The sequence below is a fragment of the Rhizophagus irregularis genome, chromosome 2 (genome assembly GCF_026210795.1).
Source record: "Rhizophagus irregularis chromosome 2, complete sequence".
Taxonomy (NCBI): Eukaryota; Fungi; Glomeromycota; class Glomeromycetes; order Glomerales; family Glomeraceae; genus Rhizophagus; species Rhizophagus irregularis.
The window spans coordinates 1,486,736-1,509,228 of NC_089430.1; the positions used below are offsets into that span (position 1 = coordinate 1,486,736).

General features: G+C 29.3%; 3 protein-coding genes across 3 annotated transcripts; 1 reads left to right on the top strand and 2 right to left on the bottom strand.

The window, feature by feature from the left end:
• Positions 1–6,176: 6,176 nt before the first annotated feature.
• On the top strand, positions 6,177–6,422 carry OCT59_011745 (uncharacterized protein; the record flags this gene model as incomplete). Its single annotated transcript, XM_066133979.1, has 1 exon — positions 6,177–6,422. One exon carries the CDS (start codon positions 6,177–6,179, stop codon positions 6,420–6,422), a length of 246 nt encoding a protein of 81 aa, XP_065989289.1.
• Positions 6,423–16,032: 9,610 nt separating this feature from the next.
• OCT59_011746 (uncharacterized protein) lies at positions 16,033–17,279 on the bottom strand. The gene is made up of 2 exons (XM_066133980.1): positions 16,552–17,279; positions 16,033–16,460 (listed from the first exon to the last, which is right to left on the bottom strand). Exons 1-2 carry the CDS (start codon positions 17,213–17,215, stop codon positions 16,153–16,155), a joined length of 972 nt encoding a protein of 323 aa, XP_065989290.1. The 5' UTR covers positions 17,216–17,279; the 3' UTR covers positions 16,033–16,152.
• A 2,515-nt stretch (positions 17,280–19,794) lies between these two features.
• Positions 19,795–21,972, bottom strand: OCT59_011747 (uncharacterized protein). Its single transcript, XM_025317046.2, has 2 exons — positions 20,906–21,972; positions 19,795–20,841 (listed from the first exon to the last, which is right to left on the bottom strand). Exons 1-2 carry the CDS (start codon positions 21,952–21,954, stop codon positions 20,094–20,096), a joined length of 1,797 nt encoding a protein of 598 aa, XP_025179092.2. The 5' UTR covers positions 21,955–21,972; the 3' UTR covers positions 19,795–20,093.
• Positions 21,973–22,493: the final 521 nt, after the last annotated feature.

Here is a 22,493-nt window from a genome sequence, read left to right on the forward strand (position 1 = left end):
TTTTGAACGCCGAAAACTGTAAATCCTGTTATAACTGGCTCTTTTATGTGGAGTCACGCAGTGTTGGCAAATGACCTTGAAATGACCTTTAAATGACCTGATTACGTCATGATTTTACTATGAATATATCACGTGATCATATACGAAATGACCTAAGGTCATTTCAAAAAAGTGAAATGACCTCAAAATTTGCCAACACTGGAGTCACGTGAAATTTTTTGTACACAGTGGGAGAAAGAATAGTTCAAAATATTCGAAGAAGTAGTAAAATTATTATTCAAAGAACGAGAAGGAATGTGTGTTGTCGGTAACTTGTCTTCGACAATAAGTGGGGTGTTTATAGTATCATGGTTGAACACAAAGTCATCAGGATTAGGAGTATATTCTGGAATGTAATCATCTATTCTAGGAAAAGAGCACATACAGTATCTTTTTGTTGAGACGAAGTAGACATAAGCCCATAAGTTCAGGTTTGAAAAGAACAAAAAACTTCGTATTGTGACCGAGGCGCCCACTAGGGTCTCCTCCCCTTTGAAGTTTTCGTAGAAAACTGAAAAAAAAGAAACTTAATGCTATTTACTGCAGAAAACTAATAAAAATAAAAAAAAAGGGGAAAGAGTTTTTTTGCATGAAAATTTAGTAAATGTCATTTAAATGTCATAAGGAAATATTTCATTCACGTAAGTAGCACAGGAATCAGTCTTCAGGATATTATATAACCAATTGTAGGGATATTAAAAAATTTCATTTGACACCTATGTATCTGGATTAGACCAATTATATGACTTAATATGCATTAAGTTATCAGCTGAGTTATTTAAATTAAAAGAAAAAATTAAAGAAGCCATCAAAAGTGCGTTGTGATGATTTAGCCAACAATCAACAGAGGATGATTGATAATATCACTGAAAGAGAAATTAAAAAAATACACATAGATCGTCTTGCTTATAATCAAAGATGATAATAAGGAAGAACATATGGTAACAGATATGAACAAAATTAAAAAATTAACAATAGAACATTTTAAACATTTTGCAGGTTCCACCAATAGAGAAGTTGAAATAACTAAAGTGTAGTCTGATGAATATGTGCCTATTAGGAGAATTAATAAGAAATTTATAGCGGTGTTTTAGCACTTATATATGTTGTGCCTCAGATCGATTCTTGCCTCAGATCGCAACTCACGCACCTCAGATTGAAATCGTCATGTGAGGTGCGTGATGTGGATCATTGATAATCTGAGGTGCCTCGGTTTTAATCTGAGGCAAATAAAAAATTTTTTTTTAAAAAAAATATCGATCGTTTTCTACTATTTTTTACTATTTTATTAATCTGAAATAGTGTTAGTTTAACTCATTAGTAACTACACTAAAAATTACTTTAATTATTATAAAGTTTTTAATAATAACGGTTCTTTACGGCTAATTGGCTCTTTGAGGTAAGTTCAGAAGCTTTTATTTTATTTTTTTTTTGTTTTTTTCTTTTTCGGAACGGTACTAACCATTCCTACCTTTTCTTTTTTTTGTTAAACATTTTAAGTAGGTTTTTTTTGTTTTTTTCTTTTTAGGAGCCATATTTAACCCATTTCTTTTTCTTTTTTTAATAGGAACGGTTAAAATGTTTTAAGATAGAATTCAATTTTTATTTTATTTTTTCTTTTTTGAACGGTACTAACCATTTTTTTTTCTTTTTTTTTAGCATTTCGGCCTGGGCTCTCTCCCGGTAAATAGGTATGCTATAATGTTTACTATAGTGTTAGTTTCTTTCTCCTAGAACGGTACTGACCGTTCTTTTTTCTTTTTTTTTTTTAGCAGTTCAGCCTGGACTTTCTCCCGGTAAAATAGGTATTTTATAGTATCTATAATATTAGTTTCCTTTTCCTAGAATGGTACTAACCGTTCTTTTTTCTTTTTTTTAGCATTTCGGCCTGGACTTTCTCCCGGTAAATATTTGGTGCTATGATGTCTATGGTGTTAGTTTCCTTCTCCTAGAATGGTACTGACCGTTCTTTTTCCTTTTTTTTTTAGCATTTCAGTCTGGTCTCTCTCCCGGTAAATATTTGGTGCTATGGTGTCTATGGTGTTAGTTTCTTTCTCCTAGAACGGTACTGACCGTTCTTTTTTCTTTTTTTTTTTAGCATTTCGGTCTGGACTTTCTCCCGGTAAATATTTGGTGCTATGGTATCTGCGGTGTTATTTTCTTTCTCATATGTTTAAATAATCGGCGTATTTGTAAAGTAGAACGGTACTGACCGTTCTTTTGTCTTTTTTTTTAGCATTTCGATTTGGACTCTCTCCCGGTAAATAGGTGGTGTTATGGTATCTATAATGTTGGTATTTTCTTCTAGATATTAGCCATTCTCTTTTCTTTTTTTAATAGGAATAGATTAATGGTTTTTTGAGAATAGGTAAATAAGATTTTGAGTAAGAAAACATGGATGTTAGAGAAATGAAAATTTATAATAAGAGGAACGAAAAAAAATTTAATGTAAAATCTGATATTGAATAATATAAAATTGTGTATAATCTATTAACAAATAAAATCAATGATTTAAGTATACATGAAATTACTTAAATTCAAATTCTTTATTATTTTTTCATATAAGACATCAGTAATAATGCATTTTTTTGACTAATTAATATATTTTTACATATAACAAATGCCGCATCATTTATTTTGACATGAACGTCCACTATGGCATCTACTGCTACAGTCTCCACCTGCCTTCTTACAGCGACATTTATTACTATTGCATTCACCTTTACAATTACATATACCCCTAATACTAAACCCGCACTCTGAAGACGTGCAGCCTCTCTAATTGATATTTTGTTTAAGGGAATGACTTCTAATTCAGGAAAAGTTTCTGTTCCAAGTGGTTCTAATTCACTAGCAGAATAATACACTCCAATTATTCCAAATTTTGATCCCAAACTATATTTATTATTTTCAGTTTTTTCCATAATTTTACATGGCAAAGTGGGTCGATCAACACTAAATCTATCAATTTTAGGAACAGCAACCCTTACCAGATCACCAATCTGATATTCTTTAATTCTTTTTCTTCCCTTGCTCATTTGATTAGCCATCTTATTTGTATAATCTTGAAGGTCTTGACGAGCCATATTTCTTAATACTTCGTGCTGTGTATTATTTGTAATATCTAAAAGGACTGGATCAATAAGTACTATATGTCTATTATTTTCATTATCTTGATCTTGGACCACTGCTCTTTCAATATCTAATTGTTGAACTGGAATATTTGATTCTAATTGTATTAGTATGATAAATAATAAAATTTGGCAATTAGATTAAAAAAAACATTTTATTAAATTTAATAAATATTATTGAAATTAATAATTTTTTTAGTATTAAAAACCTTACCTTGCAAATCATCTATTATATCACTATCCAAATCTTCAATACTATCATATATTTGTATAGTATCAGGTATATCCTCTTCATTATAGATATTTTTTGCAAATAATTCATCAATTAAAGTACAATTTCCACGTGGTTTATCACCATATATGAGTTCATATGGTGTTTTTTTATGGGACCGACACCATGAATTGTTCATAGCTGAAATAACAAATTTAAGACCAAAAGACCAATCAGTTCGGCCAGTATTCTCTCGCCACTTACCGAGCTTTTGTTGTAAAATTCCATTAGCACGTTCAACTAGGCCCTGAGACTGCAGATGTCGTGGACGACCATTTATAATCTTTACTGTAGGCCACATTTCAATTAATTCCTTTATTACTCCCGCACAAAACTCTTTCCCATTGTCAGACTGTAAAATAGTTGGAGGAGAGCCTAAAAAATGGAAAAGTTCAAAAAAATATGCTGCTACTTCAATAGCTCTTTTTGAAGTAAGAGCTCTGGCCCAAGAGAATCTTGTAAAGTGATCTCTTACATGGCAAATATATTTATATTCGCCATCTGCATCAAATGATAAATCAATAAGATACATCTAAAAAAAAATAAAAAATAAATTAAATATAATAATAATAAAAAAAAGAATATAAAATAAATTAAATATTTACTTGCACACGAGATAGAAAATTCCTTGCAATGATAGGCTTTGCTGCTAAAGGGTGAAATGATGGTTTTCGTACTGCACATATTGTACAATTATTAACAAATTGTTCTACAATATCTTGTTTAATCCAACCCCACCTTTCTATAATAGACTTCCATATCTGTCTTTGCCCACCATGCTGTGTAATTTCTGCATGAGTTCGACATAAAACTTCGTACATATTTTCTACAGCCAACACTGGGTTGTTGTTTGCTGCAACAATTACCCTATAGTCACCAGGTGTTATTTCCTCAAGCTTAAACTTTTTCTTAATCCAGCTACGTGTATTTTTATTAGAAATAGTATTATTTTTAGGGTCTAACAATACTTCTTTAATTTTATTTAAAAAATTAAGATTTATCAAAGCTTTTTCTTGCTTTGACGTAGGGAGGTTGCCAATGTAACGTTCAATAATTCCATTAAATGTATCTCTGCTGATAAACGTATATTCCATGACAAAACATATAGCTACAAACATGTGTTTTCAAGCTGTAACGATATAAAGCATGTGTCTTCAGACTGTAACGAGATAAAACATGTGTTTTCAATCTGTTAACACGATAAAACGTGTTTTCCATAAAAAAAAACTGTAATAAAAAAATGTCGTGTCTTTGTAAAGATTATCAATGATTTGCATCACACATATCACCTGACAATAATCTCAATTTTTAAGTTGATTTTATTTATTACACAATTTTTATATTATTCAATATCAGATTTTACATTAAATTTTTTTTCGTTCCTCTTATTATAAATTTTCATTTCTCTAATATCCATGTTTTCTTACTCAAAATCTTATTTACCTATTCTCAAAAAACCATTAATCTATTCCTATTAAAAAAAGAAAAGAGAATGGCTAATATCTAGAAGAAAACACCAACATTATAGATACCATAACACCACCTATTTACCGGGAGAGAGTCCAAATCGAAATGCTAAAAAAAAAGACAAAAGAACGGTCAGTACCATTCTACTTTACAAATACGCTGATTATTTAAACATATGAGAAAGAAAATAACACCGCAGATACCATAGCACCAAATATTTACCGGGAGAAAGTCCAGACCGAAATGCTAAAAAAAAAAAGAAAAAAGAATGGTCAGTACCGTTCTAGGAGAAAGAAACTAACACCATAGACACCATAGCACCAAATATTTACCGGGAGAGAGACAAGACCGAAATGCTAAAAAAAAAAGAAAAAAGAACGGTCAGTACCGTTCTAGGAGAAGAAAACTAACACCATAGACACCATAGCACCAAATATTTACCGGGAGAAAGTCCAGGCCGAAATGCTAAAAAAAAGAAAAAAGAACGGTTAGTACTATTCTAGGAAAAGAAAACTAATATTATAGATACTATAAAATACCTATTTTACCGGAAGAAAGTCCAGGCTGAACTGCTAAAAAAAAAAAAAGAAAAAAGAACGGTCAGTACCGTTCTAGGAGAAAGAAACTAACACTATAGTAAACATTATAGCATACCTATTTACCGGGAGAGAGCCCAGGCCGAAATGCTAAAAAAAAAAGAAAAAAAAACGGTTAGTACCGTTCAAAAAAGAAAAAATAAAATAAAAATTGAATTCTACCTTAAAACATTTTAACCGTTCCTATTAAAAAAAGAAAAAGAAATGGGTTAAATACGGCTCCTAAAAAGAAAAAAACAAAAAAAACCTACTTAAAATGTTTAACAAAAAAAAGAAAAGGTAGGAATGGTTAGTACCGTTCCGAAAAAGAAAAAAACAAAAAAAAATAAAATAAAAGCTTCCGAACTTACCTCAAAGAGCCAATTAGCCGTAAAGAACCGTTCTTATTAAAAACTTTATAATAATTAAAGTAATTTTTAGTGTAGTTACTAATGAGTTAAACTAACACTATTTCAGATTAATAAAATAGTAAAAAATAGTAGAAAACGATCGATATTTTTTTTAAAAAAAAATTTTTTATTTGCCTCAGATTAAAACCGAGGCACCTCAGATTATCAATGATCCACATCACACACCTCACATGACGATTTCAATCTGAGGTGCGTGAGTTGCGATCTGAGGCAAGAATCGATCTGAGGCACAACATATATAACAGATGAAGAATGGAACGATATGATAGAAAATGTTCCTTTAGGGAAAGCTAGTGGGCTGACAGAGATTATTTACGAGGATATCAAAAAAGCTCCAGATGAGTTCAATAGTTTGTTACGAAAATTGATAGATAACATCTTTTTGCAACAAGAATTGCCAGAAGATTGGAAGGATACTAATATATATCTGATACCAAAGGGGTTTAGACTAGTTAATGCACGACCTATAACTCTTTTAGAAGTGCCTAAGAAAGCATCTTGGGTATAATGAGAACGTTAAAAATATAGCTCATTTGTTTATCTGTTAAATGTTTCCGTGAAATAATTGATTCACAACAATTCTTCATTTCCTCTTTCACCTGTGCAATCACATGGCTTCGCATTGAACCAAACACCCAAGATCCTTATTGAACTGTTTCATCTTGTTGGTTTGATAGCGATTTCATTTTTCCAAATTTAATTTTGACGTCGTCTAACAATTGTTGTCCTGCCATTGATCTTAATGTCATTTAACTCAAAAAATGCAATTACTATATTATTCTACATAATAATATAATTGATATCAACGAGACTCAAAAAATCCAATTTAATAGAATAAACTCTATTATAATCTTAATATCTTTCTTTAATTTGTTTATCCAAAAGATTATGGAATTTGTTATCACTATGCACTTTAACTTTGACTAAAGTTGGTAAATTAATCTTATCCTTAATAATCAGTTGTTGTATTAACATCCAAATATAAATATTGTTTTCTTCTTTTAAGAGCTTTCTCACATTAAAAAATGTATCATGATTTAAAATCTCATTGAATCTATTATAAACAACTTCGCAATCCGTAAATATAAAAACCTTTTAAATACTATTACAAACAAGTAATGTGATGAAGAATGCAAAAATTTCTGAAAGTTCATCGATGATTAAATGATTTCTATCATAAAAATTAATCCCCGCCATTCCATCTGTACCGCTATCTATAATCGAACCATCAACATAAACATATACTTCTTCTCCTACATGCTTTTTAAGAATCGATAATATTTTTCCAATATTAATATTATCATTAAATTTTTCTTTCAAAATATATTGTTTAATAACGTTAAATTCTATCCTATTATAACGGAATCTTTTCTATAATTTTTCCACTTAAATATTTCTGGATTATTGAAAAAAATATCATCGTGAAATAAATTGATTTCGAAATGGTGTTGAATGAAATCAGTCAAAATTATTGACCTATTCACTTCTAAAACTATACTTTTAAATACTTATATTGCTCTAAATAAAATGTTCAATCCATAAATGCTGCAATTAAACAAGATACCTTATATACATTCTGATTTAATAAATTCTTTTTTTCGTTCAGACCACAGCCTTCACATCCTATGAAGACTATACTATTATCTGTAGGATTACTAACTACATTGAAATATTGAATTATAATCCAACTCCCTTCAATATTATATTTTTTCATTTCCTTTTTATTTACGAAATTTTTAACCAAACCACTAATGTCTTTTTAGCTAAAGGATCGATACTACTTTTATGAATTCAAAACCTTTGAAACTTATGATTCAATCTACTGAATATATTTTTTTTGATTTTCCTATTCGAATTAGGATTTTCCATAATATCATTTTCTAATTCCTCCCCTGAAGCCTTCAATAACGATCACCTACGTAACTTAAAATTATTAATCTTCTTTTGAAATACTTCTTTAAAAGTTAACATATATTTTCCATCTAACATCAAAATCTGGTCTAAAAAAGTTATATTTAATTTTTTTAACGTTAAAATATTTTTAAAGTATATCGATTGATTCAAACCACTTTTAACTGTAATCTCTCCTCCAACTATATCCATATTATTGGTTGATAAATTATTCTTAATATCGAAATTATATTTTTTCAACAAACTTATAATTATTATCTAGTAATATGAAAGGATTTTTAATTGTTTCTGAAAAATTTTTTTATATTTTTGATATCCCCCACAGCTCCACCGTCAACGAAAACAAAGGGTTATTAGTCAACAAAAGTAATTCCTGTAGATTTAACAATCTAATCTGTGTGATTCTTCCCAACTCAGATTGGTCATTAATTTGTATAATAAAATTAGAGATCTTTTCCTGCAATTGATTATCTAAAAATTTTTTAGATTATACATATTTTTTATATGTACGATAGCATTAGGAGCCACCTTTGCTAAACCCAATTTGTTTTTAAAAAGCGTTCTATATTGCGCCATCAATGAGTTATATTCAGCTTCACTCAAAACTATTAATTGTGTTCGATATTCTATAATAAAATTTATTTAAAATAGAACGGAAATTACATATATGTCTTTAGTTTGATAGTAGTTAAATAATGTAAACTATATAAACAATAATGCTAAACTAAATATCTAGATCGAATGAAATAAAAAAAAAATTTCATCACATCCCCAATAAACCAGGTTAATAATAATTAAAACACAAAAAAAATAGAACAAAACAAAAACTCACCCCAAGGGCGAACAAAAAGAAACAATTACACAAAATAAATTAAAAAAAATTATTATAAGTCCAGTTTACATATATCGTAAAATCCATAGGTTTCATATTAAAATAAATTGCATTCTTCAACCCTTCTGAGGTGTCAATGAATTTAAAGGTCTTTTATTCTTGTTCACATCTGGATCATAGCTCTTTGGCAATAACTTTTTCGACTTAACAATTTTAAACTTCATTTCTTTTTACAATTGCATGTCGCACCTTTCCTTCCAAATCATTGATGTTAAATCTGTTAAATCATACACATTGTCTAGGAAATTTACTGAGACTTGATACAAATCTTCCTTTTTCATTTCAATCGATTTAATAATAAATCAAACAATTTTAATGGAAATATACTCTTTATAATATCTATAAAGGTCAGTGCATCTTTATCCATTTTAAGCTTCCCAAAAGACTCATTCCTGAAAAGCTCTTCTATAAGGTTTTTTGTACATCGTATTTATCATAACTTCTAATTTGTTCAATCAAAAAATCGATTGAGCTTTTAATAATCAGTTTCATTCTCTTTTTTTTCGATGGACACACCCATATGTGATTAAAAGTCTCCTTTTTCCTCTCACATTGAGGACACTTCCAATCTTTAAATATGTCAAAACCCGATTTAACCTGTCATATTGTTGGTAATTCTTCTGTTAAACGCTGTATTTTTTCCGTCAACGTCTTGAAGTCCTAAAACTCGTATTTAAGGAACTTTCACCTTCTTTAAAATATTTGAAAGTAACTTCCTATACAACCCTTCACTAACGTATTTAGTATTCTATTCAAATTTAAAATTGTTTGAAATTTCATAATTCAGTATATTCTCTTATAAAATGACGCAGTCTTTTTTCAGTTTAAAAATATATATATATATATATATATTAAATGCTAATATGTTTATAGTTTAAAAAATTTTTATTATCCAATTTCAGCAAATTCAGATTATACTGTATGTCTGTATGTAAATCATCATCCAAATCTTTATATAAACCGTTATTAGTAAGAAATTGATTTGCAATGGACATGATTTTGTTATAATGAAACTGCAATGCAGTGAAATGTGGTGAATGTACAACAATGCAGTGAAACATAGCATATACAGTATTAAAAAAGGACACTTCCTTTTTGGAATGCACCATTTAGGAATTTAAATTTTTTAAATTGTTGACAAATAAAACTATTTATTAATAATGTTAACTTCCACTGATATCAAAGATTCAAGTGATAACATTAATTGGTTAGAAAAATCAGCAGAAAAGGGTAGTGAAGAATCAACGCACAATATTGCCTTACGATACTACAATGGTGAAGGGACAGAAAAGGACTTGGGATTGGCCTTTTACTGGTTTCAGACAACAGCAGAGAAGGGTTATAAAGGGTCAATGCACAATCTTGCCTTGTGTTACTACAATGGTGAAGGAACAGAAAAGGACTTGGGAATGGCCTTTCACTGGTTTCAGAAAGCAGCAGAGAAGGGTCATAAAGGGTCAATGCACAATCTTGCCTTACAATACAGCAATGGTGAAGGGACAGAAAAGGACTTGGGAATAGCCTTTTACTGGTTTCAGAAAGCAGCAGAGAAGGGTCATGAAGGGTCAATGTACAATCTTGCCTTACAATACGATGATAGTGAAGGAACAGAAAAGGACTTGGGAATGGCCTTTCACTGGTTTCAAAAAGCAGCAGAGAAGGGTCATGAAGGGTCAATGCACAATCTTGCCTTACGGTACTACAATGGTAAAGGAACAGAGAAAGACTTGGGAATGGCCTTTCACTGGTTTCAGAAAGTGGCAGAAAAGGGTCATGAAGGGTCAATGTATAATCTTGCTTTATGTTATGACAATGGTGAAGGAACAGAAAGGAACTTGGAAATGGCCTTTCACTGGTTTCAAAAAGCAGCAGAGAAGGGTCATGAAGGGTCAATGCATGGTCTTGCGTTATGTTACAACAATGGTGAAGGGACAAAGAAGGACTTGGAAATGACCTTTTACTGGTTTCAGAAAGCAGCAGAAAAGGGTCATGAAGGATCAATCTACAGTCTTGCCTCATGTTACTACAGTGGTAAAGGAACAGAGAAGGACTTGGAAATGGCCTTTCACTGGTTTCAAAAAGTGGCAGAGAGGGGTCATGAAAGATCAATGCACAATCTTGCCTCATGTTACTACAATGGTAAAGGGACAGAGAAGAACTTGGAAATGGCTTTTCACTGGTTTCAGAAAGCAGCAGAGAAGGGTCATGAAGGGTCAATGTATGGTCTTGCCTCATGTTATGACAATGGTGAAGGAATAGAGAAGGACTTGGGAATGGCTTTTTACTGGTTTCAGAAAGCAGCAGAGAAGGGTCATAAGGGGTCAATGCACAGTCTTGCCTTACAATATGACCATGGTAAAGGGACAGAAAAGGACTTGGGAATGGCCTTTCACTGGTTTCAAAAAGCAGCAGAGAAGGGTCATGAAGGGTCAATGCACAATCTTGCCTTACGATATTACAATGGTGAAGGGACAGAAAAGGACTTGGGATTGGCCTTTTACTGGTTTCAGACAACAGCAGAGAAGGGTTATAAAGGGTCAATGCACAATCTTGCCTTGTGTTACTACAATGGTGAAGGGATAGAGAAGGACTTGGGAATGGCCTTTCACTGGTTTCAGAAAGCAGCAGAGAAGGGTTATGAAGGGTCATCAATGCATAATCTTGCCTTTTGTTATGACAATGGTGAAGGGACAGAGAAGGACTTGGGAATGGCCTTTCACTGGTTTCAAAAAGCGGCAGAGAAGGGTCATGAAGGGTCAATGCATGGTCTTACCTTATGTTATGAAAATGGTGAAGGGACAGAGAAGAATTTGGAAAAAGCCTTTTATTGGCACAAAATAACTCCTGATAGTTTTAAAATTAACAACTTATGTAAGGAATGCAATCAACCATATATTGATTACAAATGGTGCCAACAATGTAATATTAAACAATTTCAGCAAGATTTTTCAAAATGGACTAGTAAAAATAAATTTATTGATAAATTTATTCAAGAAGCACAACTAAATGCTAAAAGTAATTATGAAGTTTTAGAATGGATACCTTATAATAAATTGAATAATATTAATTATTATGATAAAGGAGGATTTAGTGAAATTTATAGGGCTAACTGGTTAGATGGACCTATTGATAGTTGGAACTTTGATGAACAACAATGGAATAGATGGACTGAATATGAGGTTATTCTTAAAAATCTTAATAATTCATCAAGTTTAAGTGATAAATTTCTAGATGAGGTATAGTATATTTATTTATTAGGTACTAATTGTATATTTTATTTTATCTTATAAATTAATAATTTTAAATATTTACTGTATATAGTGGAAACATCATTATAATTGTCAGAAAAAATCATTTTCAAAATTTATTCAATTCTTTGGAATTTCCCAAGATCCAAATAATTTAAATTATATGATAATAATGAGTTATGCAAAAAAAGGAAGTTTGAAAAAATGTTTATCTAATATAGTTAAATTTAAATGGCAAACTAAATTGCAATTATTGAAAAAAATTATTTTGGGACTTAAAGTAATACATGAATCAGAACTTACTCATTGTGATTTTCATGATGGTAATATCTTAATATCAGATGACTATAATGAAATCTATATTATTGATTTAGGATTATGCAAACCTATACAAAATTCTGATGATAAAATTGATAAAGTTTATGGAATTATACCTTATATGGCACCTGAAATATTAAGAAACAACCCTTATACTCCAGCAAGTGATATTTATAGTTTTTCAATGATAATGTGGGAATTTACATCGGGTATTCCCCCATTTAATAACAAAGCACATGATGTTGAACTTATTTTAAGTATTTGTGAAGGAGATCGCCCTGAAATTATAAAAAATACTCCAAAATGTTATATAGATTTGATGAAAAAGTGCTGGGATTCAGATCCTTCCAAAAGACCAAATATAGTAATTATTGAAAATACTATATCTGAATGGCTTAGATGTATTAATAAATATTATATATTAAATGGTGAAGATGAACAAAGATATGAAGTTTCTAATATTGATAATCAATTAAAAAATGATATGCATGAATTTATAAAAGCAAATAGAGTTTCGATACAAGAACAAGCTAATATTCCTGTTTTACAAACTCATCCACAAGCATATTATACAAGCCGCTTGCTTACTGAAATTTTATATCAAAATAATTCTGAGTGTTTAGATTGTATAATTTAAATTTAAATATAAATTTCTATAATGACTTTATTTATTGATTTCATAAAAACTCAAACAAATTTTATTTGTGATGATAAAAAAAAAGTATCATTTGTAATAGATATTTTATTTAGTTTAATAAAAAATAAAAAAATGTTTATTGTTCAAATAAATTTATTTTTTATTTAAATAAAAGAATGCAAATTTGTTTAATAAAGTCAATCAAAATATTAAAAAAATAATCTGTAAAAATGTAATGATATCAGGATTCCTTATCAAAATTGTATAAAAAAAATGAAAACAAAATAAACAATTAGAAAATGTATTTATTAAATATTCCAGATATACAGTAAGTATACATTATTAAAAAATCACGAATAATGAGGCGGTTTTAACATAATGAGATATTTATTAAAAAAAAAACTTCTTATTAAAAATATAGTCACCAAATAATCCCTAGTTATTCTTAAAATCTTCAATATGATTTTCAACTAATTCTTTATATAGTTCATTATTATTAATATTTTCTGAACCTTGTTTTAATATACTATCCAATTCTTCATAATAATACTTTTTATAATAATTAATTTAAAAATATATGAAAAAGAAAATTCAAGATCATTAAGTTTTTCGCCCTCTGGTAAATTTTCAACTCAATATAAAATTTTAGCAATTGTTTAACTAATGATTATTTTTGTGTAATTTGTAAAGCTAACGAAAAGCAAAAAAATTTTAATATATAATTTTGTTTAAAGCTACATCACATTGCCCAATTTTTATAGTGCCTTAAAATCCCATTCAAAAGTTTTTATTTTTATATGTTATATAAAATAAAAATCTCTTTTCTTAACATATTATAAAAAAATTTAATATGACATATTAACAAGAGGTCATTTTCATGGGGGAGCCTGGAATGCTTATAGAAGATTTTTAAGTAAAAGTTATTGTGAAAATGACTATTGCATAACTAAAAAATTATTTGACGTTTGAATACCTCCATATAAATAATTTGTAAACATTCCGATGGCCAATTAATGTGGCTAATCCGATTCCAGTTAATAAAATTTTGATATTTTTATAGGTAATAAGTAAAGTAGTGTTGTACATTGATATAAGCTCAGACGAACACCTTTATATTTGATAGTATATACTAGGAATTTTTCGAAAATTTTCTGATTAGTTATACTAATAATTGGTAGTTAAAGGCGAGGGCATATTTGACCACTTTTGACCATCAATTAAGGTAGCTGATGGTCGTTTAACCACTTTTAACCATCAATTTAGGTAGCTGATGGTTACATTTGACCACTTTTAAGGCCAAATAGACTACTTTTGACCATCAATTAAGGCAACTGATGGTCAAATTTGACCACTTTTAAGGTCAAATAGACCACTTTTGACCATTACAAAATAGATTAATTAAGTAAAGCGATTTATGCAGTGAGACTACACAAAATTTAACTGCATATTTAATTATAAACGGGCATCTTCCGAACTTATTGGTGCAATTTTTATACCACATTGTTACTAAAAAAGTCAAAAACTTTTTTATTAGTAGGTTACACAATTAACTCCAGCTGGAATTATAATTTGGCCGGAATAAAATCACCTGCAGTAAGGATGATCACCTGCGGTGAGATTTAGCGAATAAAAATGATTGTCAGAGCTAATAATAAAAAAATACAAATCTGTCTAATAATATAAAAAGGAATTGCTATTTTAGGCAAAATCAGTAATTTTAAAATACAAGAGCTAGTATTATTTAAATAGCAGGAGTTGGTATTAAAAAAATACCAATCTGTCCAAATTAGCGCGCCATAGTTTACCGTTATTAAATAATAATGGTAAATATTGTAATATGCACAATCAGGATTTCATTACCTGTTACCGCTTAAATTATTGTGCTACACTTACGGTTAACTACACTTTTTTAAAATAATGTAGTTAAGATTTCAAGATCGACATTTTTTTAGGCTGGGTGTTGTTAGCCGAAAATTTACTGCGCCTTCGGCTGAATTTTTCGGCTAACTAGTAACTACACCATTATCACTTTCACTGCGATTAAAAATATTTTCGTTTTACCTGCAAATAATAATATTGTAATCCTGAAAATAATTTTTAACTGCTTTAAACCATCATGGATAAAGATTTAATTCAAACACAATTTAATCTCGAAATGGAAATGGATCAAATTTTATCATATCCTGATTTAAACCATAGAAATATTGGAAAGCGGGGATATGGACCCTGTCCTGATCTCTCTGAACAGTAAGAAGGAGGTAAACAAATTATTGGCGCATAACTTGTTGGTATAACTGCAATAAATTCAGCGGTGGGTGGAGCTGGTGGCGGTAAATTAACTGGTAATCAACTGCAAAGGATATGGGGGAAGTATGGAAAGACAACCAGTCAAGTAAATAAAAAATGTATTAGATAAGTAAATATGTAGTTAAAATTTAATACGAATAACTTTTTTAAAATTGCGCGCGATTTTTATTAATAATATTTGATAGCTATCTTTTTTTTTGTATTTCTATTTTTGAGAACTTTAGGAAAGTTGAAAATTTTATAATTTTATTATCATTGATAGTATTTTTCTAATAAACAAAGATTTATTACTATTATTGTACTTTTTATTATAAAAAATTAAATTAATAATCAATGCTCACAATCATCGTTGTTTGACATTCCAATAAATTTGTATTCATGCCGTAAAAATATAACTCATTAAGTAGTTCTACAAGAGTCATTTAAACTTTGCTTGGTTGCAAATAAAAGAAGTTGAAATTTGGGAGCATGTATTAAAGTGGGGTCTTGCAAAAAGTCCAGATCCTAAAACTTGGTCAGATGATGGTTAACTCAATTATAAATTCTCCAAGTGTACGGATTTTGCTATAATTGGTCAAAATTTTTAGCGTGATCGACCAAAATTGACCAATGATTCGATCGATCTTTCAATTCATATTTATTATTTTCAATTAACTGTAAAACTAAATTAGCTTTGTACTTTAACCACTAAATTTTTCATGGTTTCGCACTTATTATACTAATATGCTAGGCTATACAAATACATTGAAGTATTCAGAACATATAGTATTTCGTTGCTTATTAAATTTATACTTAATCACATTATAATTTAACCCATAATTCAGATAATTTATTTAAAAAATCAATGATATCTTTTAAAAATATTCTATATAATTATTACAGCAAACAATATGTAAAAAAAAATGATGAAAAGAAAAAAATATATTTAATTTTCTTTTTTAATACAGATACCATAAGGACGCAAATCATCGTTTTTTGGTGAAATCCAATATTCACCAACTCCAGTTTCTTCCTTTGAAACTTTAACTAAGTCGTTCGGATTTACTCTATTCTGAAACACAACTTTATAGTTATCCCCATCATGAGTAAATCTAGTAGCAAATCGATACGCAATATCAATATCTGGAGTAGAATAAATTCCACGTCCAAATAAGAATCGTTTACCCATCAACAAGTCATACCCTACTTCAGAAATTAATTTGCAGTTATCTCTAGCAGTTCCATGATATGAAACTATTAAAATAGATGATATTATATTAATAAATAATAAACAAAATATAAAATAAGTAAAACATTTGTATATCAAAAAAAAGATGATAAATACCTGGCCATTCATTTTGTGCAGAGCTTGTTGAAGAATTTCTATCAACTCCAAGCCAAATGTTATTATCATATTTATTAAGGACATTGATAGCAAATCTTTTCCAACCACAAGGTCGCTTGTATTCAACATTTCCTCGCATAAAAGTTTTACCTTTATCATCTATTTGTGTAAAATCATAATCGTAACTTGGGGCAAGTGAATCCGGATGAATAAACATAGTAGAAGGGGAAGGATAATTAACATTTCTACCACTAACATCGCCACCACCTATTAATATAGGTACTAAATGTATTGTAGAATCATGACTTATTCTGTAACTTGTTAAAGTATGTTCATCTTTAAGTTGATAATGTCCATATTTTAACAAATAATTCTCTAGTGATGTACGTACTTTATCTTCAATTTTTGCTTTTAATTGGCGAATTTCATCACTTGGGCAAACTTCTAGTACTATAGTTATACCACTAGATTCTTTAATATATATGCGAATTTGTCCTTCTACATTTGATGTTGGCACTCTACCGCCAACTAAATGAGATTGATGAAGAGCTTTTTGATCCAATTGAGAACATCCATCATGTCCTCCTTTTGAATAATCATCATAAGTAATAACCGAACGATTCGTTATGGCACTTAATGCTGCGGCTAAAAGTGAATTTGACATTTTCGCTTTTCATGAAAATAAATTTTAAAAAAGATTATTTATTTCATATATTATTTTATTTACTTATTTTTTTTAAAAGAAAACGCACTGCTTAAATATTTACATTTTGATTCTTTTTTTAGAAAAAACTTTTGTTTATTTCAAGTATGTTGATATAATGATATAAAGAGCTTAAGATCTTCAATAGGTCACTGTATATTATATGCATTTATGCCCACAATTATCCATATATCCCTCCTCTAAGAGGCTATGTAAGTGGATAAAATGAAATTCAACATCCTAATGATTAAGTTTTTCAGAAAAATTTTATACACATACAGTACGTTCAATTATTGTTAGAATTCTTTAATAAATAATTATTTAGTTTATTTCATGTATTGAATATTCATTCACTGACGTTATTGGTTAAGTCTAACCTGATAATCAAATAGCACCCATCTACCCGATCGACAAAGGATCTGACCCTATACGTTAGATCCTTTGTCGATCGGGTGGATGGGACCCATTGACCATTGTCGACTCTTTTTAGAGGCAGATCTGTCGATTAATGACACAATATCTGGATCTCGAAAAAAAAATTATCCATAGACGACTGAAATTATATTATTGAGAATGTGTTATAAATTTTTAAATACATAAAATAGTTTATGTAATAATTGTCTATCATATCTAGAATTTACTGTTCACGGAAATCACAGAAAATATTTTTAACCAATCACTTTAAATTTTAACATTAAAACATATAAAAAAACACTAGTACAAACTTATTTATTTGTACTTTATTTATTATTTATTGGATAGGAAAGTAAATATATCAGTTAACTAATTACATGTATCTTAATTATTGGAGGAAACGTGCCATTATGTGACACATTTTCATCCAATCATTGAGACACAAATGATTTATTGACGGATATAGCTCCTATCTTAATAATATATTATTATTCTGCTCATGTTGACTGATGATATAAACTTTACTTTTTATCTAGCTTTTATAGGGTATATAGTAAAATCAGTATAGTACGATTTATCAAATTTAGTAAGTATATAGATGGGAGATAAATCAGCTTTATATTTAACTTTTTATAAATTTCATTTTATGTTATTTTTAACAGATTTTTATTTACACCATTTTTTACTCCACCTTATTATATCAATTACTATGTATAACCATTTCTTATTGTTATGTCTAATAAAAATATTGTTCTATGAAAATCTGCATAATCCTATTGGGCTGAACGATAAAAAGATAATATAGTGCGAAAAAAATTCTTACTGTAGCTTATACCTATTAATAATTCGATTCAAAGTAAGAAATGAGCAAGATAATGAATCTTTTAAATGTTGAAGAACTTAATATTAATTATATTGAATGATGCAAGTAAAGTAGACAAAACTAAGCATTTAATTTAATAAATTAATTCCTTTAATGTTTCTTAATGAGAAGTTATAAAGAATAATATTATTATGAAATCAGGGTTCCATGCCTATAAGTTCAAATATTGTTAGAATTCTTTAATGAATAGTTATTCAAAAAATGTTCGTCTCATGTATTGATTAGTCTAACCTGAATAATCAGATCATTTACACCACTTTACTGTTTAGAGATGTTAGACCTGTCAATCAATTTCACAAAGTTTGAATCTAGAAAGATTGTCAATTATTTTTTTTTATTTATCGCTGTTTTCGAATCAGGTGCGTAATGATCAACAAATAATAAAGCAATTTTTTTTCGAAAATTAGTAACTTTAGGGTTTAAATTTTAAATATTCAAACCAAAAATCGCAAGTTTCATTCATAATTTCACGTATTTTGAAAACAGCGATAATACATGACAGCCATTGTGTTTCTATTTTGTAATCATATGACTACATATCACTTTACTTCGTATTTGAATGACCAATAATATTACATTCTTATTTTAGGACAGCATTTATTAGTAATATAGAAAGGAATCGGTGTCAGAAGATTAGCAATGGTGAACTGAGCGAGAATCGGGAGTGGCTGAACTTCAATATCGTGATTTGATCATCCAGTAAGTATTGGAGGGATGAAAATATATCGAAAGTTGGATACTATCCTTTCTTTTTTAATTCAATCCTAACTTTTTTTTTGAAATTAAATATAACGAGTGTACTAAGTATATATGGGATCTGTTCAAATTAAATTTTTTTATAATATGAAGAACCAATTGTATTACAAATATTTCCTGCTAAGTTTTTGAATGAGATTTTTATTTGTAAAATTCATTAAAATAATTATCCATAGGGATATAAAAGGATATAGCTTGTATAACATATTACAAAAATTGCTTAATTTTTGATAATACATAAAATTTCATCGGTAATATAAGTTTGCTTTTTACACAATCATGTTAAAATGATCGGTCAAACAGTCGGTTAACAAGTCGGTTCGGTTAGACGGTCGTTCAAATCGATCGTTCAAACGATTGATCAGATGACCGATATCAGTCACGGATAGTTTACCGTATTTCTAAATTAGCTGAGTTGAAAATATGCTGTTCGAACACTTGTGATTATTTAAAAAGATTGCTCAAAACCTAATAGAAAAATATTCATTTGTTGACCAAAGACAACCTATTTATTGATCTTAGTAATTTGTTTGTAGAAGTAACATCGAGCTGTTAAAAGTTTCCGGTCTATTACAAAAAATAACAAGAAAAAATTATCAAACATTTTTAATATTGATGCTCGTATTCCGCAAATTCGTAAATAACCACGTACTACATAATTAACTGATATATATATATATTCTTTATTTTTTCAATGTGACAAGTAACATACTGTAAACCACATCTCTTACAGGATACAAAGTTAAAAAGTTACAAAGTCTAATATGAGTGTAAGCTAACTTGTTGTTACATCACCATATTAAAATCAGCTAATATTTTATCTTCAACACTCTTTTGATCTCCCACTATAAATTCGAATTTGTCGGACCTCAAACGTTCCATAGCCATAAAATAACGATGGGGAAAGTGATTATGAATAAGACTTGGAATGTAGGGTTCAATATTTTTAATTTTATCTAAAGTATAATCTTCCGATGAATGGTTTTTATCATAATCATGATAGGATTCTATATTATGTTTGTTTTGTTTAAGAAGCTTACCAGGAAGCTTACCAGGAAGCTCACCAAGAATAAAATTTAAAATATTATCAAATGTGATCTCACTATTTTCAGAATCCTTTCTATCATCATTAAGTTTTTTTCTCAACAACTTTTCAATCGATCCCAATTTGTCATTTTCTTCTTCTTCGTCATCCTTATTTTTTTCTTTATACTTTTCGCGAAGGACGATACCTTTAGGAGGTTTTTCCTTATCCAGAAAGAGTTGAACTTTATAACCGATACTATAATAATTAAGGATGTCTTCTTTTGTGATATAACGACGTATAGTACTGTACAGATGTTGAGGTGGCATTTTAGCAACGATGTCATTGGTATTAGCGATTCGCCAAAGCGTCTTGTTTTCTTTATAATTTATTTGTAAGGCGCCATTGAATGAAGATGCGAAATCTTTATCCCCTACGGCTGGTGCCGCAAAAGCATAAGCGTCTCGTAACACACAAAATTCCGGAAGAAGAGTACTCATCTTAATAAGCCTAAAAAGCAAATCTCAATATATATTTTTAAATTAAAATTAAAATCTAGAACAAGAAAATTCACCTTGCATAGAAAACCTGTGCCAAGGCTGCACCAAGTGAATGTCCAGTTATCCAAATGTTTACATTCTTACCGTTTCTCTCATACATTTTTTCGGCTGCCTTACTTATAGTTTCCACCATTCGTTTAGCAGGATAGCTTTCTTTAGTTTCGTCCAAAGTTTTCGGGAAGAAATTATCATAAAAACCTTTATGAATCTCCCCAAACACGAATTGGCTTGCATCCGCTCGCATAATAAGAAAATCTGTTAACCACTCAGTAAAATTTGTTGGCGATGTACCTTTAAATGATACAATAATTACATTATTATTCTCCTGATCCTCCTGATCATTTTTATGTTCGAACAAATACATTCCAGCAAATAGAGTATCAATACTATTAAGTTCCGAGAGTGGTACAAAATTAAACCCCAGGTCTTTGACTTTCCTATTGATACCTTTATACACTTTATTACGACATTCATCTATAAGATTTTCGAAGCTATCACCCTCATTATCCTTATTAGTTTTTAATTTCTCGTAAATTTTACGAAGTTCATCATCGTCTCGTTCGTAGATGATGGCGCTTAGTATTAATAGAGTTTCGACCAAATCGAAATTAAAGACTTTTGAATTATAATCACTGGAACATAATGCTCTATGACCCTCCCGTGCAATATGTTTTATATCATTTGAGCCTTTTCCCGCAGTCATACGATTCCATTCATCCATTTCATAGAAATTGAAATTAAACAAATCAAGCTTCTTACATATTTCCAAAATAATACTCACTGGAAAGAGTATTAAGAGAATAATAAAAAAAGTTAAAATCATGACGGCAAAATTAAATGGTTGACTAAGTGGAAGCGTCAAATCTGTAAGAAAAGATAGTAAAATGTGACTGGCCATAGCATGATTAAAACTAATATATTCTAAAGTCGTTTTAAGTAGTGGAATCTTTATAATAGATTCTATCCATTTTGATGGTCTTGGAATATAAGAGAGGTCATTTAAGTAATATAAATAAAATTCTTTATCATCCATTTCGTTCATGATAATTTTTTTTTTTTTCATCACGAAAACAAATTTTATGGAGTATATATTACTCTAGGATCAAGCATAGCTAACATAGCAATGCTATTACATAATCTTACATAAACTTGGCTTGCGCAGAAAAGTTTTTTCGATCGATGAACATTTCCAAATAAGACTAATCTTTAATCTGCATGTGAACTAAGAATCATATGAAATTGATTACATATCAAAAGTAAATTACGTATGAGAAGATTCTGAATTCGAAAAATGGTCTCCTCTCAAAAAAGATCAGAACATGCGCTATCACGAAATTAGCAATTAAAAGAAACCAAATGCGTTACGTCAACACACTGAACTTGATAATTATTTATAAAATATTGAATTAAACAATTTCTTCAACCAAATTTGTTTAATAAATTTAAGTAACAAGTAACATACAGTATAATTAAAAGTAAGAAACAAATGATAGGCTATCTAAATTATTGTTTGTTTAATAATAATTGTAAAGAGCAAAGGTACAATTTTGTTCCAAAAGAAAAAATTCTAACGTAATTGACGATCAATTATTCAAACTATTG

Excerpts from the sequence above, each read along its gene's own strand:
- OCT59_011746 (XM_066133980.1), bottom strand. The coding sequence starts at position 17,215 with ATGTCAAATTCACTTTTAGCCGCAGCATTAAGTGCCATAACGAATCGT. Across the intron at positions 16,461-16,551 it reads TGCACAAAATGAATGGCCAG|TTTCATATCATGGAACTGCT; the intron begins GTATTTATCATC and ends CTATTTTAATAG.
- OCT59_011747 (XM_025317046.2), bottom strand. The coding sequence starts at position 21,954 with ATGAAAAAAAAAAAAATTATCATGAACGAAATGGATGATAAAGAATTT. Across the intron at positions 20,842-20,905 it reads GCACAGGTTTTCTATGCAAG|GCTTATTAAGATGAGTACTC; the intron begins GTGAATTTTCTT and ends TTTGCTTTTTAG.